The 26033-nt window shown below is 42.4% G+C and overlaps 1 protein-coding gene across 2 annotated transcripts in view; it reads left to right on the top strand.

The window, feature by feature from the left end:
- Positions 1–3: 3 nt before the first annotated feature.
- LOC128340265 (cytochrome P450 20A1) overlaps positions 4–26033 on the top strand; it is a 45113-nt gene continuing 19083 nt past the window's right edge. The window contains exons 1-6 of one of the 2 annotated variants that reach the window (XM_053285217.1): positions 4–223; positions 3964–4013; positions 4796–4962; positions 22604–22749; positions 23919–24086; positions 25876–25954. In XM_053285217.1, the coding sequence (XP_053141192.1) occupies positions 152–223; positions 3964–4013; positions 4796–4962; positions 22604–22749; positions 23919–24086; positions 25876–25954 (682 nt within the window). In that variant the 5' untranslated portion in view covers positions 4–151. The remainder of the gene's footprint in view (positions 224–3963; positions 4014–4795; positions 4963–22603; positions 22750–23918; positions 24087–25875; positions 25955–26033) is intronic. The other variant, XM_053285219.1, reaches the window with a different exon arrangement.

A 26033-nucleotide genomic window follows, 5' to 3' on the forward strand; every position in this document is an offset into this window, starting at 1 on the left:
ATGACTCGATTGCTCCTGTCTTCTAAGTCCGGCGCCTCCAGTCCAGTCCCCGCCTCCTCCTCCCGAGCCCGGGCACGGCGCTGCAGAGCGGGACAGGCGTGGACGTGGCCAAGCAGCCGTCCTTTCCAGGCGGAAGGCAGCCACTGCAACCATGCTGGACTTTGCCATCTTTGCAGTCACTTTCTTGCTGATCCTGGTGGGAGCCGTGCTTTATCTCTGCCCGGTAAATTTGCGATGCCTTTCGGAGAAGCCACGACCAGAATCTTCGGGCACCTTAAACAATAACGACGGCGGCCCCCGATATTGCCACAGAAGCGTCCCCACGCGGCATCTGTGAGGCTTTAAGGTGCCCCAAGACTCGTTTGTTGCAACAGCACAGGGTGCTCGCTCGCCACCCCTCCCGGAATTAGACTCACTGTTACCTTCCTTGTCCTGAGCGGACAGAGTTAACTTAGGGAGGGAGGGAGACCGGAAGGAAGGTCGTTCTGCGTGGCTAAGCATGGGCGTGCGGGTCGGGAGCGGGGACCTCCCCAGCAGTTCAAGTCGTGCGTGTACCCTGAAAGCCCTCCTGCTTTCAGAGAGAGAGAGACTTACTAGCTCTCTGTGGTTAGGGTTAGGGTTGTGCAGCCTTGTCCTAGAAATGTGTGTGCAGAAGTAGATCCCATTGATTTGAATAGGGCTTGCTCTCAAGTAAGTGTGCATAAGACTGCAGCTTCAGTATACAAACACCACCTTCCCAGCAACCTATCCTATTCAATGTTAGTGTGCCCTTCAGACTCCCCCCACCCCCACAACACACACATTGTGTTTAACCCTTGCTATTCACCTTAAGTGGTGCAGCAGGGAAATGCTTGACTAACAAGCAGAAGGTTGCCAATTCGAATCATAGGAAGATGCTGAAATGCACCATCTCATACTGCGCAGGAGGAGGCAATGGTAAATCCCTCCTGTATTCTACCAAAGACAGCCACAGGGCTCTGTGGTTGCCAGGAGTCAGAATCGACTTGACGGTGCACTTTACTTTTATTATAGGGAAGCGAATATATCTTACAATATATTCATTCATTCATGTCACTAACATGGGCAGTTCCATTGTGATATGCAGCCTGAGGGGTATGCATTGTGATATGCAGCCGGAGGGCTGTGGGCCACCTCCAGCCTCAAAGGCAGGATGCCTTTGAGTACCAGTTGCAGGGGAGTAACAGCAGGAGAGAGGGTGTGCCCTCAGCTCCTGCCTGTGGCTTCCAGCGGCATCTGGTGGGCCACTGTGCAAAACAGGATGCTGGACTAGATGGGCCTTGGGCCTGATCCAGCAGGGCTGTTCTTATGTATGCATGTTTACTTGGAAGTACATCTTTCTGAGTGCAGTGGGACAGTTCTAGTAGGTGTGTGTAGGACTGCAGCCTTAGCTACTCACAGGTGTCTTTGGAGTGCTTGACTCTGACTTCTCCTCTGTTCATTTTATCCTGGGGCAGGGGGGATGGGGGACATTGTAGACACTGGGGAACACTATCCAGTGTTCTCTTGCTCTGCTTTCACTTGGTACATCAGCTTTCTTGCAATTTAAAATATCATATGAATCTACACTTTTCTAAAGCATACTGTCAGATGAAGAATCAACTCATTTCTTTTTTCTTTTTAACCATCAAACGTGTGGATGTTCACTTTAGTTATAGATGCTAGAAAAGTGTACAGTTTCAAGCAAGCTGCAGTTACATTGTATTCATGCCCATGCAGCTCACTCATGTACATGAGTATAGTTAATGTGGGAAGCCAGAGTACTCAGATGTCCTCATATATGGCCCCCAAAATGCTTGTATGTGCATGCATGTATGTTGTCAATGCTGCTGTGGGAAATTCTGATGTTTCACCAATATATACACAGCAGTCCTGGATGCTACATAATATGTATCATTGACTTAAGTGTTCCAACTTGGAACTTCCAAGCAGTTGTGCATATTACACATATGATTGCCCTAAATATCAGTGCTGTTTCCTGCAGTAGTATAGTGATGTGTGCATGTACACACATTTTTAAACACTCGTGTATGAGGACCCTGGTTCAACGGGGATCCCTAACAGCATGTATGTGAGTTCTTAAATGCATATATCGTCCACACTGTTGTGGGCAATGATGGCATAGCACCAGTGTACATGCAGCACTCGTGTCTGTTATATAGCATATATGACTGCCCTGCTGAGCAATGAACTGTAGGCAGATAGTGGTCTTGTGGTAGCAAACATGAATTGTCCCCTTAGCTAAGCTGCATCCACCCTGGTTGCATTTGAAGGGGAGACTACATGTGTGAGCACTCTAAGAAATTCCCCTTAGGGGATGGGGTTGCTCTGGGAAGTACACCTGCTTGCTTGCATTTAGAAGGTTCCAAGTTTCCTCCCTGGCATCTCCAAGATAAGGCTGAGAGAGATTCTTGCCTGCAACCTTGGAGAAGCTGCTGCCAGTCTGTGTAGACAATACTAAGCTTTATATGGCAGCTGCCTATGTTCCTAAGATGGGAATGTTAGGACACTGATGTGACAAATGATGTGGATATTCTAGTCACTATATTTTATCCAAGGGTACCAAAGTATATTCTCCCTACCACACTTGCAGTTTAATGTATTGCTTGCTCTCCAGGATGGCTCTGAATATATAAAATTATAATCTAAACATACTGGAAAGGATAAAGAGCTTTGTTGCTAGCCAAAGGGATTCCTTTGCAGTGATAGCTATGGGAAGCCGGAGTTCTTGGAACTGTTCCGAACGGCATCCACCACATTGAGAACTTTTTGCCAATCATTCTTCTAGACCAGGGATTCTCAACATTGGGTCCCCAGATGTTATTGGACTTCAACTCCCATAATTCCCAGCTACAGTGGCCTTTGGCTGGGGATTATGGGATTTAAAGTCCAATTACATCTGGGGACCCAACATTGAGAATCCCTGTTCTATCTAGACTCTATACCTTTCTAGGTTAACCTCCATCTCAGAATGGAAGGGATGGAGAAGAGCAGCTAGAACTATCCACTGTGGAATGCACAGGATGAAATGATCATTCCATTATGGAAGGATTACTGTGAAAGCTTAAAGCTTAAATTCAGGTCTGGGTCTGATGAATCTTCCGTCAACTGAGTCAGACCATTGGGCTATCTACCTCAGACTTGTCTACATTCACTGGAAGATGCTCTCCAGGGTTTCAGACTAGGGCCTTTCCAGGCCCTAGTCTGGAGTAGGGGTGTGCGTGGACCGAGAGTTTGTGGTTTGGTCAGAATTTGGACTGAACCATTCTCCCATGAACTTGTTCGGTTCAGTTCAGCCTGACCACAAACCGGTTCAGTGGTTCAAGGGCCGGTGAGGGCCGTGCTGCGGGAGGTAGCTTTAAAAGTAAACAAGCAGGTCCTTACCAGTGCTGCTGCTGCTCTGGGCAGCTTCCTGTTGCAATAATAATAATTATTTATTTATTTATTTATTTTACATTTATATCCCGCTCTTCCTCCAAGGAGCCCAGAGCGGTTTACTACATACTTGAGTTTCTCCTCACAACAACCCTGTGAAGTAGGCTAGGCTGAGAGAGAGAAGTGACTGGCCCAGAGTCACCCAGCTAGTCTCATGGCTGAATGGGGATTTGAACTCAGGTCTTCCCAGTCCTAGTCCAGCACTCTAACCACTACACCATGCTGGCTCTGGCGCTCCCCCAGCAGCCCGTGTGTGGCGGTGGGTTGGCTCCGGGACTCATTGGGCCTCCATGCATGCACACAGAGTGTGTGCACAGTACACATAGAGAATACATAAATAAAATAAAATAAAGGTGCTTATGCCATGCATCTTAGGGCTCCAGAGTTTAGGAAAGAGGTGGTTAACTAATGTTATGAGCCATGCTGTCGTCTTCTAGCCTTTTGTTAGCTTTAGGATGGCTTGGACACCGTCAGTGATTACAATCTGACTGTTACTTTTCTTCTTCCTAGTCTTCCAGGCAGGCTTCAGGTATCCCAGGGATGACTCCGACTGATGAAAAGTAAGTGGCTTCTTTATTCTGTAGAATCTGTTGTATATTAATTTAGGATGTGGTTCTTCCTACTCAGTGCGCGAAGGAGCACTTCCTAGGTGATCACTAGAACTCTTGCCAGATCACCCCATTTGCAGCAAAGCCAACCCTCCCATGCCTTTCCTTGATCCTTCCAGAGGCCTGTTCCACTCACATTCCTGGCAGGAGTAGCCTGCACATCATGGGCTTAAAAAAGAAAACCCAGACATCTCCTCTACCATAAGACCAGAGGAGAGCTGGTTTTGTGGTAGCAAGCATGACTTGTCCCCTTTGCTAAGCAGGGTCTGCCCTAGTTGCATATGAATGGGAGACTTGATGTGTGAGCACTAGAAGATATTCCCCTCAGGGAATGGAGCCACTCTGGGAAGAGCAGAAGGTTCCAAGTTCCCTCCCTGGCATCTCCAAGATAGGGCTGAGAGAGATTCCTACCTGCAACTTTGGAGAAGCTGCTGCCAGTCTGTGAAGACAATACTGAGTTAGACCAATGGTCTGACTCAGTATATGGCAGCTTCCTGTGTTCCTATGATAAAGTCCAGGAGGGCTTTGGCTAGGTTTGTTGTGAGCTTCAGCTCTCCTGACGCAAAAGCACACCTGCACATGGTATTCCTAAGAGAGAGTGGAGGGTTCTGATAAGACACCTTTGGGGTACTGCTCTGCATGATTCTCCTTCCTAGAAAGAAAGTTTTTTGCATGGCTTGTCACTACTTACTACTAACGCGGATGCATTTTTGTTCAACCTCCTTGTGTTACAGAGATGGAAACCTCCCAGACATAATAACCAGTGGCAGCTTGCATGAGTTCCTTGTAAATCTCCATGAGAAGTATGGTCCTGTTGTCTCTTTCTGGTTTGGACAGCGCCTTGTGATCAGCCTCGGGTCCATTGATCTCCTGAAGCAGCACATCAACCCCAACAGGACATGTGAGTAAGCTGTTCTTCTAATGATTTCATTCAGATTTCTTAAAATTAACTTCATATTTCAGTGATGGGGAGGACTGAGTTTGTAACAGTATGTTGGCTGTCAAATTTTTAATTTTGACTAACCAGAGATGTTTCTTCTGGCTTATTGCCTTCAGTTTGTGCCTAGAGATACAGCATGGTATAATCCAATAAATTCTGTTTATTTCCAACGCCATAGTTTTCATAAGAGAGTGGTACTTGCTAACTGGTTTGCAGAGCAGTTAGTAAGGTTAACGGTAAGCATTAAGAAAGCATACCTGAACAAACTGGGAAATAGAGTGCAAACTATAAGCCTGATTCAGATATCATGCTGTATGTCGGTTCAGGTGTCTGCACACTTGTACATGTTTTTGTGTGAATGACTAAACATCTGTTCACTTATAGATAATGTATACATATCTCACTCTTTACTTTTGTCTCGTGTGTATGCTTTTGCTTAGAAGAAAGCATGTTGCACAAAAACATCTGGTGATAGTCCTCATGCTCTGCCCAGCGTAAACAATATTGGGATATTCTCACAGTTTGAGAAATGCATAATTAGTAGACATTCAAAAGCTGCAGTCTGGCAGTATCTTTGTTAGGACTGACATACAATCTTGAGCTTTCAGATTCTCCAGAATTCCACATTGTCAGGATGGTGAAGCAAAGCAAAACAAAAACAAAAAAGTTGTGGGAGGGAAAAGCTGGGCATGGTGTGATAGTGCCAGGGCCTGCAGTTATCCTAAGATGGAGTGCAGAAGTTATGTAGACTTAAAGTAATTAGCCTCGTTTCATTTGTAGCTTACCACTTCATGCCCAATGACAGAAGTGATTAAAGAACTTCATAATTGGCCAGGTAGAAATGGGTACCACAGGCAACCATATGGTGAGCCCCAGCCAAAACAAGTAACTGAGTGGGATCATCTATAAAGTCCGTTATGCATTTAAAAATGTGGAAGAGGTAGCAAATTTGTGAGGACAGAACAAGGTGGTACGGAAATGTGATGTCACACTCAGGTATTTGCTTCTCCATCAATCATTTAGTACATTGTTACTTGATGCCGAAAAAGCAGCTTCCTTTTTTCTTGACTCCAGTGTTCACCTGACGTCCCTTTTGACTCCTGAAAATTTATGAACTCCGTAATTAATTAAAACGTGTGGAAAGAGTTGTGATGACGGAACAAAGTGGTACTGAACTCTTTTTCCATGAGCTCTTTGTCAGTAAAATAAGATTCCTTGCATAGAATGGAAGTATATATGTGTGACATACTTTGAGAGAGGCTATACAACTAGAGTGACAAATTGTGGCGGGAGACAGCAGGAGTTGCAATGGGTTTTTAAGTGTGGCATAGATTTCGTGCAGGGTTCCAAGCATGTGCGCATGTGTTTTTAAAAGGGACAGAGAAGAGAGAAAGCAGACATTCAAGGGCAAGGAATTGCGTTGATTGCACCCTACCAGTGGAAAGAAGAAGAGAGCTTGGTGGAGTAATGCTGGGCGTGGAGAAAAGAAGACTGCCTGAGAAACGCAAAGACAGGAAGGAGCATAAGTAGGAAGCAAAACAGAAAAGAAGGGACAGTTAGTTGAGCGAGAGTATTTTAGAAGTCAGCAAAAGCAATTTGAAGTGGATCTGATATGGAAATGAAAGTCAAAATAAAGAAAAGTGAGAGAGAAACCTGATCAAATTTTCTAACAAGGAAAACAAGATACATGAGAGCATTAAGAACAGAAATAAGATTTTTAAGGCAGGACATAAATGCGCCAGGTAAGAGAAAGCTGGTCAGATTTTCTAGCAAGGAAAATGGCACAAAAAAACACAAAAAACACAAAAAAAACTTTTAAGGTATGACAGAAGTAAGCCAATAAGAGCATTACTGTAATCTAAACATGAAAGGTGTTGTTTTCTATTATAAAAACCACAAAGAGTCTGATGGCACCTTTAAAGATTAACAGATTTGTAGTGGCATAAGCATTTGTAGTCCACAACCCACTTTGTCAGATGCATATTCTGTATTTACCTGAATCCAAGATAGTTTCCCCCCAAGTTTTTTTAATATAAGAAATCAAGAGCTTGTCTTAAATTCAGAGATCTATTCCTTTTGAGTAAATGCAAGTTTTACCTGTATTTAACTTCTGCTTTTTAAGGGGGTTGTCTTAAATTCAGAGTTGCCTTCAATGCAGATAAATATAGTAGTGTTATTTTCAGTTGACAGTGGGTATATAAATTGTCCCTCTTAAAACACACGGCACACTCACACTCCTATTTGTTCCCCTGGGACTATCCATAACATCTGTTAGTTTTTTGTTTTTTAAGTATAGCAGTTTTCAGGGCTGTTGCAGAATGTTCTGGCAGACTGAAATGCTCCCTCCCTGCTACACACATATACACACGTTTCTAACCATTTTCAGTGTCTGATTAATGTCCATTTATTCTCTTGTATGGAGTTATGTTGGTATAGAGACAGGCTGGCCTGTGTGAATGGCAGAATGGCAAATTGCTGGCACATGATGGCATATTTGATGACAGAAGATGTGCAAGTGAATGAGCGCTTGATGTTGCTGGTCTCATGAGAGTGTTGCTTAAGTAGATACAAGGGCAGAGTTGGCACAAGGCTGACTATTATGGATCATAAGACTACTGCAAGACGTTCTTCTGACAAAACTCGGCAGAGTCATGGGTTGATTTTTTTAGAGGAGAGCTGGTCTTGTAGTAGCAAGCATGACTTGTCCCCTTAGCTAAGCAGGGTCCACCCTGGTTGCATATGAATGGGAGACTAGAACACTGTAAGATATTCCCCTCAGGGGATGGAACCGCTCTGGGAAGAGCATCTAGGTTCCAAGTTCCTTCCCTGGCATCTCCAAGATAGGGCTGAGAGAGACTCCTGCCTGCAGCCTTGGAGAAGCCGCTGCCAGTCTCTGTAGACAATACTGAGCGAGATGGACCTATGGTCTGACTCAGAGGAGAGCTGGTCTTGTAGTAGCAAGCATGACTTGTCCTCATAGCTAAGCAGGGTCTGTCCTGGTTGCATCTGAATGGGAGACTTGATGTGTGAGCACTGCAAGATATTCCCCTTAGGGGATGGAGCCTCTCTGGGAAGAGCAGAAGGTTTCAAGTTCCCTCCCTGGCTTCTCCAAGATAGGGCTGAGAGAGATTCCTGCCTGTAACCTTGGGGAAGCTGCTGCCATTCTGTGAAGACAATACTGAGCTAGATGGACCTATGGTCTGACTCAGTATATGGCACCTTTCTATGTTCCTATGTAAAATCTCATACCTACTGTCTCAGATTAAAGCCTTTGTCTCAAAGCAATCTCAGGTGAGGGAAAGAACTGATGAATCATCCCTGCTGAGCTGTCTGGCTAGGCTTCTCCTAAAACTATTCTATATTCCCAGTAGGTTTAAAATGCTGCTGCCACCACCCCTTTTGCCTACAGAAACTCTCTGGGCTTGCGGTGGGATAATCCCAGAGAAAACTTTGGCTCTTGGACAAGTACAAAAATCTTCCACGTCCAAGCCTACATGTGGTGAGAAAACTGATAGCTGCTGAACGCTGGAGGGCATGTTTGCACCAGAGGAATCTCCCTTCACCCCCGCCCCTTCCTGAGTTAAAAACCAACTCGGAGAGGCTTGTAAAAAGAAAAGAACAAAAATAAAACCAGTTTTATTCAATTACTACAGACTGCTTCCGTCTGAGGCTTTCTCAGCTTTTAGGTACAGTTAAAAATACTTAGTAGGATTACAAAAATAGGTTGCCTTAATGCACACTTAAATGTTTATAGAGTCTTTTGCAACGCACTAGGTAGGATGGGCGTAGGCTAGTGTTTTTTATTTTAATTATGTGACAGGTAAACAATAATATAACAGTATCAGGAATATGCAAAAGCGCGCACACACTAAAAGCACACTGTTTTCTTACTAAACAAATGTTTCCCTAGGCTAAATGTCCCAAAGCCATAAGCCCTTGCTCCTTCCCTTGAACTCACCAAACTCCTGTTGAGAATTCAAGCACCCTGTCCTCCTGTCTTTCAAGGATCTGCAGTTATTCTCCTGCAGCCAACCTCCGTGGCCACATGTCGTCCTGTGCACCTCCAGCCTAGCTTCTCCTCTAACAAAGAACTCAATTCCTCCTGGCAACAGCTTACTAGGTCCCACCCACCTAGTGTGTTGATTGGCTGAGCCTTGGAGTTCACCAGCCTGTCTGTCAAGACAACGGTTCACTGCCCATTAACTCTTTAGTGGGAGGGGAGGCTGGTCGCTACACCCCTCTCTTTAAATTGAGACTGGTGGCTGGAAACAGGAGTTGACAGCTCCTGTCGGGTTGGGAACACAAAGCTTAATTTCCTAGCTTACTGTCTAAATACAAAATGGTAATAAACAATAACTGACAAAGTAACATTTGGAATCTCTTGTCCTGTTGCCTCCATCCTCCCCAAGCATCCGTAGGTTCCTGTGGAGTCTTCAAAATGTCTCTGTGACCAGGGCGCAACTATAATAGGGCACGGGGAGACAGTTGTCTGGGGGCCCACTGCCTTGGGGGGGCCCCCAGAGGCAAGTCACATGACTGACTCCCCCAGCCGCGCACCTGCCTGGGCTTCCTTCAGTTGTATTCATCCTTGGAAATACAGAGTGTTAAGACCTGGAGCTACCAGAACAGCATGTCTTTCTCTAGTATCATTAAATGACTTGCATCGTCCACAAAACAGGTTATATATATATAAAAATTTTACTGTGCTTTTTGTTACCACTATTCAGCCTCATTTAAGATTTATTTACTTCATGAGCTGAGCTTCAGTGAGGGGGGGCATTTTAAAATCTTGTCTCTGGGCCCACTCCAACCTTGCTACGCCCCTGCCTGTGACAAGGCACAATGTTCCTCTTCTTCTTTTGTGGGGCCCCCATGTAGCCAGTGGTTCTCCCCCACTGACCACTTCTGGTTAAGGACCACACCCATATGAAGGACCTGGTTTGGACCCAATAGCATCATTTCTGCCCCAGTGCCCCTCTCAGAAGCATCAGTGGTCAGAGTGACAGTTCTTTTCAAGTCTGGGGCTTTGAGGATGGTTGTTTTTTTAAACTGAGGGCTGCTTTTGACGCCTCAAAAGCAGTTTGACCTTCTCCCACATCTCCTCATTAGATTTGTTGGTCCCAACTGGTCTGAGGACCAGCAGCTCTTCTCCTAAGTCAAAGATACACTCCCTGGCATGTAGGCCATGCCAAGCCTTCTGCTCTGTTTGGGCCTCCCACAGATTGTGCTGCGCAAGGGATAGGTTCTCTGTCAGTGTGTCTTGGAGCTTGCCCCCAAAGTCCAATACATCCCCCCCCGGGGGGGGGTTTCCTTCCTCTCCTACTGATGTCGCATCAGTCCCAAAATCCCTCTGACATCTCTCCCATGGATTAGCTCAAAGGGAGAACCTCCTAGGTTCGGATGCATCACAGCTCTGTAGGCCTGCAACAGCTGTGGAAGCCCTAAGTCCCAGTCCTTGGAATGTTCCATAATAAACTTCCGGTTCTGGCGCTGACTGAGCAAGAAGCTTCTCTTGGAGCCTCCGAGAGAAGAACTGCAGAAAACAATTGGGGGGATTCAACAACCTCCCCCCACCCCACTGGATTAAAGTGGGAGATGACAAAGACTCACCCAGCCTGGGAAAGTCAGCTCCTGCTCTGAAGGGGTATGGGGAAGCTGAGGTACTTTCGTGCCAGTCGAACAACAGGGCTAGAGTCAAGGAGAGTTCTGCAGTGTGGAGTTCAGGCTGCCCTGAAACCAAGCTCGGAAGTGCTGCAACTTCTTTTTAACACTAATAAGCCAACAAAGGAATTCATTAAGAAACTCATCTAAAACGACAAGGAAAACAACAACTTGTGACATAGAACCTCATTTAAATATTGCTTTTGGATGTCAAGGTATGGTTGAAATATCACAGTCCTACATGGAGAGGAACTAAAGCTCTATAAACACATCTACAGAAGAGGATCCAAAACTTTGCAGTAGTTTCGAAGAGAGGGATGACTAATGTTCACTCCTTCCTTTGGGTTTCCAAATTGTTATTAAACCTGCTAAGGTAATCTAAAGTAATCCAAACCTTGCTAAAGCTACTTAAAGTAGCTCAAGTTACGTTATTGTTAGCTTATAATATGCCCTAAAGTGCAAAGATTTGATGCGCGAGATACTGAGATGAATACGGCGAACTTCTGGGTGTTTTGAAGAGTGTGAAGTATATCTCTTACCTTCTTTTGAGGCACAGTTGATCATCAACGTGAGCCTACAAAGTGAGATTGGGACGAAGGGAGCCCATGACTATATTTACAGAGTGAACGAGCAGCCAGATACATCTTGGCGAAGAAGTGCTGAGAGTACTGAAAGCGAGGCAAAGGAACTATTGTGGATTATAGAACAACACTTACTACTTCGATTTGGATTTAGTTGTTGAGTTAACATATGACAAAGTGGAATCAAAGTGAAAATTGTACTTCTTTTGTAGTTATAGGGGGTGAATATTGTTTGAAGAGTTCATTCTGTTGTAAACATCTAATATGTTACTGTAGGTTATGGTTGGTATATTAGAATGTCTAAGAATAAGAATATTCCAACTGGATCACAAACTTATATGGCTAGGAAACTATCATTGGGAATGATTCCCCAAATGGATAGGTCTAGTGGTGAAATCTGGGAGTTACTTCAAACCATTAATAGTAAATTAGACATAAATAATGAAGTGGTACAATCTATGGTTCAGGATATGCAAACTCTTAAAGAGGACATACAACAGATAAAAGTAGATTCACAGGTTTTAAAGCAAGATATATTGCAGTTGAATAAAGAAGTACAAGTGATGAAACACGGGATCACAGACAACTCGAATAAATGTAACAATTTGGAAGAAATAAATAAAAGGATAGTGGAGGCTAGTAAACAAATTTCTAAAAAAGTAGATGCTGCAGATCAGGAGGTAGTGGAGCTGAAAAGGGAAAATGAAGAGTTAGCTTGCAATGCTGCAACTGGTGCAGAGGGGAAAAATGCTTAGAATAAGGGGAATTCCAGAAAGCACAACTCAAAAAATAGCAGATTTGTTGATAAATGAATTAGCCAAGCTTTTGCAGATAGATTTACCTAATATCAAAGGTCTTATTGAAGATGCCTTTAGAGTAAATTCTACATTTTCTGTTACCCACAAGGTGCCTAGAGACTGTATAATTAATTCAACTTAATTCAAAATCTACCCAAGACTGTATCATACAAGCCTACTTTCAAAATAAATGGGAAATTAATGGACAAACAATTATGGTGATGAAAGAAATTCCAAGAAGATTTCTTAGGAAACGAAAAGATTACAGGGATTTGACTGATACTCCAAAACAAAATAAAATCCCCTTTAGATGGGAGTTCCCTCAAGGGGTTGTCTTTACCTATAAAAATAAGAAATATAGGTTAACTGAAGATTCTAAAATAAAACTATTTCTTCATAGATATAGGAACAATCTTCAGATCTTAGGGGATTTTCAAAAGGCACAAGACAATAAATAAGGGGCGAGAAGCAAAACAAATAAATAGTCAGTATGGAAGTAAAATTCTTTTCCTTAAATGTAAATGGTTTAAATATAAAAACACCAAATATAATATAAAATATATAATATAATATAAAATATATTATACAAATATTTTAAATATAAAAAACACCAAAATATAAAAACGCCAAAAAAATTTCCATGATCTAAAGAAAAGAAAAATGGACTTGATTTGCTTACAGGAAGTGCATATAAGGAAAGACAGAAAATACCTACAAAATAATGCACTTGGCCAGCAATTTGAAACATTAGATACTAAGAAAAAAAGGGGAGTAGTTTTTTATATAAAAGACTTTTTAGAGCCGGAACTGATATATAAAGATGATCATGGAAGAATTTTGATAGTAGAAATAAAGATCGGAGATTTAAAATATACAGTAGTGGGCATATATGCCCCTAATGAGGCAAAAGCGGATTTTTATAGAAAATTGGAAAAGCAACTGATAGAGACAGATAGACGACAGATTATATTAATGGGAGACTTTAACGGAGTTGTCTCAACACAAGCTGATAGAGATTCAATAGATATGAGAAAAAAACGGTGTGAAACTACCAAAAGCCTTTTTTAATGTAGTTGAGCACTTTGGTCTACATGATATATGGAGAATCAAAAATACAGATGCTAAGGAGTATACTTTCTTCTCAGATAGACATAAAACACACACGAGAATAGATATGATCTGGGCTAACGCAGATGTGTTGATAACAATCAAAGATATTGATATATTGCCAAGGATATTTTCTGACCATAATCCTATAGAACTAAAGTGGAAAATTGGAAAAAAGAAAAACTATCAATGGAAATTAAATGAGTCCCTTTTTGAATCACTCTAAAATTGTGAAATTAGGTTCACAAAAACTTAAAGAATATTTTGAGATAAACTTAAAGGACGATCTACAAATGAAGACAGTATGGGACGCAAGTAAGGCAGTGATGAGGGGTTTCTTTATTCAATGAAAAGCATATTGGGGGAAAAAGAAACAAGAGAATAAGGACCTAATTCAGATTCAAATTAAGGACTTGGAAGGGGAATTAATTGGAAAAAAAGATGATCAAATTTTAATACAGCAATTAAAGGTATTAAAACAGAAATATTCCATGCTGATAGTGGAGGAGATGGAAATAAATTTAAAATTGCTAAAACAGAAATCTTTTGAACAGGCAAATAAACCGGGTAAATATCTAGCCTGGAAATTAAGAGTTGAACAGCAAAAGAATTCTATAACGAGTCTGAATACGTCCAGTGGTATTATTAATCAATAGTCAGTAATCAAAAGAGAATTTTATAAATATTACAAGGAGTTTTATCAAAAAAGAAAGGTCGATATAAATAAAGTAGAACAATTCTTACAATTAAGGAATTTACCAAAACTAAACCCCAAACAATGGGAAATATTGAATCTTCCAATTTCCAACAAAGAAGTTAAGTATGCTATTAAGCCAGCTAAGTGGGGGAAATCATCTGGACGGGATGGTCTTTCTATTACATATTACAAAGCTTTTAGTAAAGTACTGCTTCAACCATTACAATGGACAATGAATGAAATTATAATGAAGGGTAGGCTTCCTGATTCATGGAGGCAAGCAACTATTACACTAATACCAAAACCTGGCCAAGATCAAACCTTTGTTAAAAATTATAGACCTATCTCTTTACTTAATAATGATTATAACTTATTTGCTTCTATACTTGCCAAAAGAATGGAGGGGGTCGTGGTAGAGTTAATTCATGAAGATCAGTCTGGATTTCTACCAAGAAGGCAAATAAAGGACAATGTGTGAACTGTCTTGAATGTATTAGAATATTATAAAAAGCACAGTTATAAACAATTGGCTATGTTATTTTTGGATGCAGAGGAGGCTTTCGATAACATCCTGGCAATTTATGTTGAAAACCCCTGGAAATTATAGAGTTTGGAGCTAATTATATAAGGGCGATTGGGTCTATATATTCTGAACAAAAAGCAAATATTAAGGTTAATGGAGAACTTACAGACTATTTCAGTATTCAAAAAGGTACCAGACAAGGTTGTCCCTTGTCTCCATTATTGTTTATATTGGTCTTGGAAATTATGTGTAGTATGATAAGGGAAGAAACCAAAATACAAGGATTGTCAATAGGGACACAAAGATACAAATTAAGAGCCTTTGCAGACGATATAGTGTTGTTTTTACAAGATCTTTTAGAGTCAGTTGATACATTATTGGAAATATTAGAATCATATGGGAATTTGGCAGGGTTCTATATAAATAAGAATAGGACAAAGGTATTAATTAAAAATATGAATAAAGAAGATATTGAAAATTTTGCTTTGAGATCTAGTTTTAATGTGGAAAAAAAGGTAAAATACTTAGGAGTTACTCTTACAACAAATAATGCCTTACTGTTTCAAAATAACTATATTAAAACCTGGAAGGAAATAAAGACAGACTTATGTAGATGGAATAGATTGAATTTATCGTTAAGTGGAAGAATTTCTGTTATCAAAACGAATCTTCTTCCTAAAATATTATATTTTTTCAGATAATACCAATAATAAATACAATGTCAATTTTTGATCAATGGCATAAAGATGTAAAGAATTTTATTTGGCAGGGTAAAAAACCTAGAAAAATTTTAAAAATCTAATGGATGATAGTAAGAGAGGAGGATTTTGAAGCAATATGCCTAAATTGGATAAAGAATGGATTACATTCAAGACTGTTAAATTTGGAAGGATTCTATATAAGATATGGTTGTCATGCATATCTGTTTTATGATAAGGTAAAAATAAATAAAGACTTCTTAAATAATTATGTTAGAAAAAGTTTGTATATGGTATGGATGAAAAACAAACTTGTATTAGAACCAAAAATCCCACTTTGGGTATCTCCACTGGAAGTTATATCTAGAAAACAGAAAAATATGCAACAGACATGGCCTATGTATGGACAACTGCTTGTTCCGCAAGGTGCAAAATACAAACTTTAAAAACTAGATCTTATGCAGGATTGGAATATCTCATGGTTTCAGTATCATCAGATTAATACCTTATTCAAGCAAGATTGCAAAAAGGGATTTAATCAATCAGAGTCAGAATTTGAACAACAGCTGTGTGACAAGGAAGATAAACTAGTCTCCAGGATGTATGATTAGTTATTATTGGAAGATACAAGAACGGAGGTAGTGAAAACTTCAATGATTAAATGGGCTCAATATTTTGGTTATAAGTTGAGTTGGAGAAATGGCAAAAACTATGGATACAAGACATGAAATATATACTGCCTGTTCTAATTTAAAGGAAAATAACCTTAAGATTATGCATAGATGGCATCTAACTCCTAAGAAGTTGGCTTTAATGTACAATAACATGTCAAATAAATGTTGGAAGTGTAAAAAAGAGGAGGGTTCCTATATACATTTATGGTGGACTTGTAATAAGTCTAAAGGCTATTGGGATTTGATATACAACGAGCTTTAAAAAGTGTTTAACATGACTTTCCCTAAAAGCCCAGAAACAATATTGCTAGGCATCGATAACAACTTACTGCCTAGGAAATACTGGACCCTCTTTATTTATTTAACAGCAGCAGCAAGATTGACATTTGCATACAAATGGAAAGATATTGATTGTCCGAGTAAAGAAGATTGGATATTTAAAGTGCTAGAGCTTGCAGAAATGGCAAAACCAACAGCACTATTAAGAAATAAACTAGAAGCATTTAAAAGGGAATGGGACCCCCCTTCTTATTTACCTTAAAACATATTATAAAATGGATTTGTATCAGGTTTTTGAGTGGTAACAAAAATGTTTTTTCAAAAAACGCCTTAGAGCTTACTTTTGTGATTTAACTGGGGGAGAACAACTAAGCTACAGGCAAGTTCTTGGTATTGTAATTGGTACATGTTCTAATGAGGAGATGGAAGTCCTCTTTTTCTACTTGTTGTTGTTGTTGTTGTTGTTATTGTTGTGTGTATGTCTTACTACCCTGAGCCATTTTGGAAGGGCGCTATACAAATCAAATAAATAATAATAAATAAATAAATTATGTTGTGGGAAAACCGAATAAAAAATTATTGGATTTTTTAAAAACCAAACTTCTGGATCATGGCCCACAAAGTCCCTTTGGCCTTGCCCACTGATCCCACTGTTGCCAGCCCACTGTGCTGGCAACAGCGCCCTAGATCCCACCCACCTGGTGTGCTGATTGGCTGAGCCCTGGAGTTCACTAGCCTGTCAATCAAGAAGAGTTCACTTCCAATTAACTCTTTAGAGGGAGGGGAGGTTGTTCACTACACCTGCATTATCAGTTTGTCAGCTTTTAAGGTACAAGATACTGAGCCCTTTCTCATGGTTGCAAAGAAAGGGCCTGAGGGTGAGCAAGGAGGAAGCCTTAAAATGTTTACCTTCCCACAGATGATCTTCGGCCCTTGCTGGGTGGACGGATCACCCGACTGGACAATTGTCGACAATTGCTGGCAGCCGGGAGGTTGGGGGTGGGGGCTGGAGGCCCCTGGAACTCCCATAATGCATCACATGAGTGCATGGTGGATTATGGGGATCCCCCTGATGCCAGCCAGGAGCCTTGCTGTCTCCCAGCCCTGGCTTCAAGCAGCCAGGGGTGGCAGATGATGGGGGAAACGAGGTTAAGGGAGTGCTTGCTCCCCTAACCTGGTTTTGAAGATGGGCTCCGGAGGTGGATTTGCCGCTGCGCCACCATCGTGAGCCAGGAGCTCGGCAGTTCTCACATGCAGGCAAAACTGGGCTGGGCTTCCTTAGCTCCGTTTTGCCTGTGCATGAGAATAGCCTCACTGTTGTGTTCGCTGCAACAGATAAAACATGACTGCCCATCTGAAACTATCAATTGAAAAGAGCTCAAGGAGTCTCAGTTAGTAACAGAACAAAGATGGCTGAGAGGCAGAGGCTCAAGACTTGTTCTTTTCTCCTCTCTTGAAGCTTGGAATGGCGATGACCCAAAGCAGCTTGTTTTGCAGTTGAGCAGAGATGTTCAGCCCCAAGGATGCCATTTCTGTAACTTGAGCACTTCATATCACTGCAGAGCAGGATACATTTCTCCTGATGCTCTTTATAGACTTAATTAAAAAAAAAAAAATCAAAATCATGGTTTTACAAGTTTACTCTTGCACCTTTCCTTTCAGATGCAAATAAAGGTTACAGAGTTCCTAAGCCTACCTGTCAAAGAGGTCGTTCAGATTTTTTTTTTCATGTGACACTTGCTTTTGGACCTGTCTCCGGCAATATTTAAAAGTGGTTTCTTAGCCACCAGACTTCGGAGACATAGCCAAAGTGTTTTGTGGAAAAGGAAGTGTGGAGTGCTTTTCACGCTCTACAGAAATAGTGATGGAGGTAGCATGAATGCATGCTTTCTCTCCTCCCTTTTCTCGCCACTAGGGCATATTAAAAAATTTTTTTTTGTTTTAAATTGTTGTAATGTTTTAAATTTTTTGTTTTTGTTTTAACTAATGTTTTACTTTCTGTTTTTATTTTGTTGTAAACCGCCCAGAGATGTAGGTTTTGGGCAGTATAGAAATGTGTTAAATAAATAAATATATTCAAGAAGAAGAATGTATGCATATCTCCTGCAGGGAATCATCTAATGTGGGGGGCAGAAGGGCATATTCCCACAGGAAGTATGCATATTTTCTCCTTCCCCTCTGGGTTTGACAGGATATAAATGCATTTTTTAAATAAATAAATAAATAAATTGGGGGACTCCCACTGTGATTTGTTTCAGGCTGACCCTCATTGTTTGTTTTGGAATCTTTTTGGAGGGGCCTGATTGATCTTTTAAAAACCTACTCATTTTCAGGTGTTTTCTTTTTAAATAAATAAATAAGAAACACTTTAACTTGGTTTCCACCACCACCTGTGTGGACAGAGGTGGCAGGAGTTGCAATGCACAGTCACCTCCTTGGATACACGCAAGTGCCGTTCTTACCGGGCTCTCCCATGGAGAGGAGTAGAGGGAGGGATAGCGTCACAGTTTGAAAGCCACAGAATTTGTTTTTGTTGGTTGCGAGTTAAACCATGAGCAGAATTTGAAGCCTAGAGCCAGAACCAAGAAGTTTTTGAATTGATGTATCAGAATGACCTGAATACCGAAAAAGGTTATAAAATGTAATTCACTGATATTGCCTATTCTTGTTTCAGCACCAGTGGCTTTTCATCACCTACTTATGAAAAGTAATTTATGTAAGCTGAACAAGATCCACATTCATATTTGGTTTGTACCCGGGATTGTGTGGGCAGTGATTGTGTAAATAACAGTTAATTAGTGGTGTTTGGGGATGAGAGTTTTCTTGTAGAAAAGATGAACAACTGGTAGAAGGAATCATGCAAGGAAATATACGCTTTCCTCTTCCTTTTTTGCTGTAAACTGAAAGCCATTACTTTCTCCCTGAAGAGTTATCTTTTTTTCTGTCTTGGGGCTTGGCGGGGTGGGGGGAGAAAACAAACACATTTACAGGTGAAACTCGAAAAATTAGAATATCATGCAAAAGTCCATTAATTTCAGTAATGCAAATTAAAAGGTGAAACTGATAAATGAGACAGACGCATTACATGCAAAGCGAGATAAGTCAAGCCTTAATTTGTTATAATTGTGATGATCATGGCGTACAGCTCATGAAAACCCCAAATCCACAATCTCAGAAAATTAGAATATTACATGGAACCAAGAAGACAAGGATTGAAGAATAGAACAATATCGGACCTCTGAAAAGTATAAGCATGCATATGTATTCAGTACTTGGTTTGGGCCCCTTTTGCAGCAATTACTGCCTCAGTGCGGCGTGGCATGGATACTATCAGCCTGTGGCACTGATGAGGTATTATGGAAGACCAGGATGCTTCATTAGCGGCCTTCAGCAATTCTGCATTGTTTGGTCTCATGTCTCTCATCCTTCTCTTGGCAATGCCCCATAGATTCTCTATGGGGTCAGGTCAGGCGAGTTTGCTGGCCAATCAAGCACAGTACACTGTATACTTTTCAGAGGTCCAATATTGTTCTATTCTTCAATCCTTGTCTTCTTGGTTCCATGTAATATTCTAATTTTCTGGGATTGTGGATTTGGGGTTTTCATGAGCTGTACGCCATGATCATCACAATTATAACAAATTAAGACTTGACTTATCTCGGTTTGCATGTAATGCGTCAGTTTCACCTTTTAATTTGCATTACTGAAATTAATGGACTTTTGCACGATATTCTAATTTTCCAAGTTTCACCTGTATTATTATTTTATTTTTATACTTTTTATATCCTGCTCTTCCTCCAAGGAGCCCAGAGTGGTGTACTACATACTTAAGTTCCTCCTAAAGGTGTGGTATCCACTAACTTTTTCATTTTTATTTTTCTCCCCTAGTAATTAATTTACTCCTGTGTTACTCCTGCTGTTTTGCTGTGTTGTCTGAAAGCCTTCTTTATGCCTGTTTCCCCATCTTTCCTGTGCTATTGAGCCCAGTTGAAAACCATCAGTTTGGTGCAAATGCTTGTGAATTGGGCTTCAAGTAAAGGAAGGAATATTAGGCAGAGATGGAAGTCTCGTAGGCTGTGGAAATGATGGGAGGCCCAGTCATTTGGATAGCGGAGAGATGATTTCAGGCTCAGGAAGCTGCATCTGAGCTGTAGGAAATCTCCATTATATTTTGTGTGTGTTAGGTTGACATAGCTCACAGCTTGCTTGCCTTGTGTTGCTGACTGCTTGCCAAGCTCCTTTATTTAATGTATAACTTCTTTTCCCACTGTGTAGGCTCAGTTATGCTGAGAAGTAAGCCAGCATAACCTGCATGTTCAGAACCTGCATGTTCTTTTTTTAAAAAAATCACACACTTAAGTGATAGCACAACTACACACAAACGAGAGTGGGATAAAATCTGTGTGCCCAGACACGAAGGCAGGAAAAGGGTGCCTAGGCCAGAGAGTTCTTGTTCTCAGCTTCTATAGAGACCAGCACTGGTAGGGGCAGCCCAAGTGCCTGAGGTGTGGTGCCAAATGCTGCTGTGTCCCACAGCCCTGATGGGGGCCAGCCCCCTTTTCAAACCAACCCTTTCAAGTTCGGAGAGGGGTTGCCAGCAGCCTCCCCTTTTCTTCTTGTGCTTCTTGCAAGCTTTGCAAGACTTGCAAGGGTTAAATTGAGCCTGAACAGTGGCTCTGATGACGGCAGCAGGGCCCATCTTGCTGGTCTGCTGGCACCCCAATAATTTGCCACCTGAGGTGATGGCTTCACCTCTCCTCATGAAAGAACCACTCCTGAGCACTGGCCTGTGAGCTCTATTGGGGCAGCCCTCTCCCTCGCCCACCTTCCAAGGGGCAATGGAAGACCTCTGGGCCCTGAGGGGAAGGAAAGAAAGGAGGCACCCAGGCCAAGGAGCTCTTGTCCTCAGCTCTTGGAAAGACCACCAATGGCCTGAGGCAAGACTGCTTTGTAAATCTTTTGTAACATGTTTGTTTTGATATTGTATGGTTTGTTCTCAGAGTGTGGGCAAAGTTGCCACAGGGACTGTGTGTGTGATTTGGAAGGCTGATGTTGAAATCTCTGCTCAGCTAAAGTGGCTAGAGTGCTGGACTACGTCTGGGGAGACCCGAGTTCAAATCCCCATTCAGCCATGAGACCTGCTGGGTGACTTTGGGCCAGTCACCTCTCTCTCAGCCTAGCCTACTTCACAGGGTTGTTGTGAGGATAAACTTTAGTGTGTAGTACACCGCTCTGGGCTCCTTGGAGGAAGAGCAGGGTATAAAATGTAAAATAAAATAAAATAAATAAACATTGCCAACCTCACAGGGTGGTAATGGTGGCGTGTGCTGACCGGTGCTTTCAGAATTCCCATTAAGAGTAATAATGGAGAAGGAGACTTGATATTTGAAGACCCAAGAATACAAGTGGCTCGTGACACACAGCATCCCACTTTGGACTGCTATTGCTAATGTTGGATTTCTCTCTGCTCTAGTCTTCATTTTGCTTTAAGTTAAAGCAGTATAATATGATCTAACTTTAAACTGGAAAGGGTTTGAGCTCATTAAGCTCCACATATTATGCGCTTGTAGCAAACACACAATGTGCAGATGCCACACATGGGGATGAGCATTCTAAAATGCTTGTGTACAAACATCTTACAACCCCGACTGAGCCAGAGTTCCAGGGGGCATGTGCATGGGGGTGTCATGTCCACACTTTATGTGTTTGCTGCGGCAGTGTTTCCTACAACAAGAGTCACACCTGCAGCTGCTCTGTATGCTTTGAAGTCCAATTCTACTGTGTAGGCTGCACAGCAGTGTTCTCTGTGAGAGTGACAATACAGAATTTGTATGCCAGCTGGATTTTTGCTAATTGAATTGAGCAGCAGATGGTTTGGAGTATTATCATCTGACATTACTGGGCAGAGGATGTTGTCAGCCAGGAAAGTGACCAGCATAATAAATTGATGCTGCAGCAATCACTGGTGAGAGTTGCTTGTTGGGCTTATAATTTGTCCAGCATGGATGAGAAATGTTCTTTGAGGGGGACCATCTTGGTGACCTAGTGGCAGTGTGTCATGTTACCAAGACAAGTGACTGTGTCTCAGAATTAAATACAGTGTGACAGGACAAGAAGTAAAATCTTTTTAAAAAGGAAGGCGGTGATTCCTAGATTATCACTTGGGACATGTTGCTTAAGTGCTTTAGTCAGTACCTAATTACACCAGTAGACCACTTTAGGTCCACTTCTCTACCCCTTTCTTCCCTCTGCTTCTATTTCTGGCAAGGAACAGGAAAAAGCAAAAACTGTGAATGTGTGAGGCTATTGCCTAGCAACAGCCTCCAATGCTCTTTTGTTATTTCTGGATAACCCAGAAACGTATTCAGAAACCGATGAGAGTATAGTATTTGGAGTCCTTGTGTAATTTTATTCCTGTTGTGACATTCAGGGTTTTTTGATGCACATTTTAAAGTAAAGAATTCCGGGTTCACTACGTAGCAACCAGAATCCATTCCATGTTTCGATACAAATACACTTCGTCAGGACCTCTTGACAGCTTCTTCCTTGAACATTGTGGGGATTTCTGGATTCTGTCTCTTTCAGCGGATCCCTTTGAAACGATGCTGAAGTCCTTGTTGCGGTACCAGTCTGGCCTAGGTGGAGATGTGGGTGAGAGCTGCACTCGAAAAAAGCTGTATGAAAATGGTGTGACCAAGTCACTGCAAAGTAATTTCCTTGTCATCCAGAAGGTGAATGGCTTTCTCTTGAGGGCTTAGTGGCTTACATACTGTACAGCACCCTGCTGATGGAGGGGTGGGATGTGCACGCTGGTTCCACATGAGTCCAAAGCCTGTCGACACTATTAGCAAATATAGAACATCTCCATTGTGCCTAAGGATTGCATCTGCACTATAGCATGCGTCTTCCATTGGTAATAATGGAAGAAGTGTCCTATACTGCAGACTAGGGATGTGATGAAATGTGGTTTGGCATCTGAATCACCAGCGCAATCCCTTTAAAAATGAGGGCTTCCACAGCCCCTTTAACAAGGATGAGAGCAGGTCTATCCTTGCTCCTCCTCCCACTTGCTGCTCTGGAATACCTTTGCTCGCCAGCAGGTTGTCTCCCAGCTGCCCCTGTGCGTGACCCCGGCATGCACGCAGCCTCCACGCATAGTTTCTGACCATGATCAGCATAATTGCTGACCATGCTGTGCGGAGGCCATGTCGAGTGTAGGAGCAGCTGGGAGACTCCCCGCCAGCATGCAAAGATATCTGGGAGGAGCTCTAGGATGACAGAAGTGGTGGTGAGTGGGAAGAAGAGCAGGTATGGACAGGCTCTCTTCCTTACTAAAGGAGTTGTGGAAGCCTTCATTTTTAAAGGGATTGTGCCAGCAATTCAGACACCAAATCACATTTTGGCACATCCGTACAGTCTTTCTATTTCAGATTCTGCACCAATAAATATAAAGACCTCTCAGGTGTTAATGGCCTGATTCTGTAAATGATCCGATTCTAATACTGCTGCACACCAATGGCAACATCAGCACATTTCGAAGCGTTGTCTTGGCCATAACGTTTTCAGAGGTCCTGTACAAGTAGGCATCCCAGTTCCATACCCTCATCCCTTTGCTCATACAGGACCTGCTATTTCCAATGAAATGAATCGGGAACCTTGTTCACACAGGTATTAGAGCTATCATACCCACAACACCTATCATAATGAGGATGTAACTCTGATATTGTAGGGAGATATATCAGCTCCTGATATTTTCCGGCGTTTTTAGATGGCTTGCCTGTCCTATCTATAACTCTCCGGACAAGTAACAAAAATGTCATTATCCCATTCATTTTCTCACTAATATTAGGGGAGGGGGGGGGAGAGTGGGATTAAGATAGTTTGTTTTGTTTCCCTTAAGCTCTCAGAAGAATTGCTAGCAAAGTGGCTGTCCTTCCCCGAGTCTCAGCATGTACCCCTCAACCAGCACCTACTAGGATTTGCAATGAAGGCGGTCATGCAGTCAGCAGTGGGCAGTCGATTTGAAGATGACCAAGAAGTGATCCGATTCCGTAGGAACCATGATGCGGTAAGCCCAGAAAAGGAAGAGGCAAAAATGTTATCTCAAACTCTGCTCCTGTTCGTTTGATCATTTGTTCAGAGAACTTGCATTTTGGGCGGTATAAAAATAGGCTAAATAAATAATTACATGACTAGCCCTTTGAGAATGCTTACACTTTTTGACGTACTGTATTTTCACATATAGACCCCACCCACGGGAAGAGCTGCACCTGCCTAGAGTCTGCAGTTCATTAGCTTGCTTGTTAAAAGTCAGTTGGAAATTCCACACCCAGCTGCTCCTCATGCAACTACCTCTGCTGCAGAGATGCCTGGAAACGCTGCAAAAGGGGGGCTGCCAGACTTGCCTTCTTGGCACTGGCTATGAGGACAAGGTGGGGGGCAGACAAAGGGTGGCCAGTGTGCCTAGAGGGAGGAACAAGGCAGCAGCAAGCATGAGGAATGCTGCCCTGGTAGCAGAGGCAACAGGGGAGAGACACGGTGGGGGGGGGAGAGAAATGGGCTGGGGGAGGTGGGGAGTGAAGCAGGGCGGTGGGGAGCAGTCTGTGTGAATGTCTTTCTAGAAAGCCCACACCTCGTTAAGTCCCCGCACCCGCTCTTCTGTTTGCAAAAAATTGGATAACCCATAAGTTATCTGTGTGAAAATATGCTAATCATAATGGCTGCTGCCTACTGGTTTAGCCAGTTACTGGGGTCCCAGGTGCGGGCAGCATCCTTGCTTGAACTAAGGAAGTCTAGGACTGGCTACTATTTGGGTAAGAAACCACCTGAGAACCCTGTATGCCTTGAATCCTAAAGTGGAAGAAAGGTGAGATATAAGTAAATTGCAGACAGTTCCATGATACCCATGATTTCCCCCTCATTTTATATTGGGTGAGTGGTAGGGATGTGCATGAACCATCCGACCAACAGTTCAGCGGCAGCGGGGGGAGGTTGCCTTTAAGGGACCGGGAGGATGCTTTTACACCTCCCCCGTCACATCTCCCCCACCAGCACTAACCAAAACCGCTGGTGTGAGGCGGCAGCATACTTTCTTGGCGCACTGATCAGCGTCAGACCGGAAGTGGCTAGTGTGCATGCGCATGCGTACTGGCCATTTCTGGCCTGACACTGACTGGGGCAGCAAGAAGGTTCGCTGCTGCCCCACAGCAGCGATTTTGATGAGAGCACCAGCAGGGGAAATGCGGCAGGTAAAATCACCATCTCGGTCCCTTAAAGGTAACCCCCCGCCTCCGAACCAACAGACTTCTGCATTGGTCCAACAGTCTGTTAAAGGACTACCAAACCGTTTTGGGCACAGTGAGTGGGTTGTCCCCTTGCTGGTACTCCCATCAATGTCCACAGACTTTGTAGGGTGGCGAGTATCCCCTTGCTATTTGCTTTAATGCAGTGGAATTTGGCAGAAGGTGAGAATCCCACCACAAAGAATTTCATTTGCCAAACACTATCCAGTGAGCTCCAGAGCAGAATGTAAGTCTGCCTGCAAGTTTCTTGCATAGGATATTACTGTTGTCAGCTGTAAAGCATTTTTGCCTTCTTTGATCTCACCTTCCATACAAACAGTGAGGCTTGGTTCCATATAGTAGATAATCCTGGCTCTTTTTCATCAGTACTGTTCAGTATTATTCAACTACATTATAGTTTTAGCAGATGACCACGGCATCTATATATAAAACACAGAGAGTCACTCTCCTATTTTGTGTCCTATAGAGCCAAAAGCCTAATTTTTGTGTTCTGGGAAGATGGAAGTTAGACAATAACCTGGAAGGGTAAGGTGAATATCTCTGCATCTCTTTCAGATCTGGGCAGAAATTGGAAATGGCTTCTTGGATGGATCACTTGACAAAAGTGTGACTAGAAAAAAGCTCTATGAAGACGGTAAGTTCTATTCCTCCGTTTGTACATGAGACTATGAAGGGTCAAGGAACTTCTGTAGTGATTATCACACCTAGGTTAC

The sequence above is a fragment of the Hemicordylus capensis genome, chromosome 1 (genome assembly GCF_027244095.1).
Source record: "Hemicordylus capensis ecotype Gifberg chromosome 1, rHemCap1.1.pri, whole genome shotgun sequence".
Lineage (NCBI taxonomy): Eukaryota > Metazoa > Chordata > Lepidosauria > Squamata > Cordylidae > Hemicordylus > Hemicordylus capensis.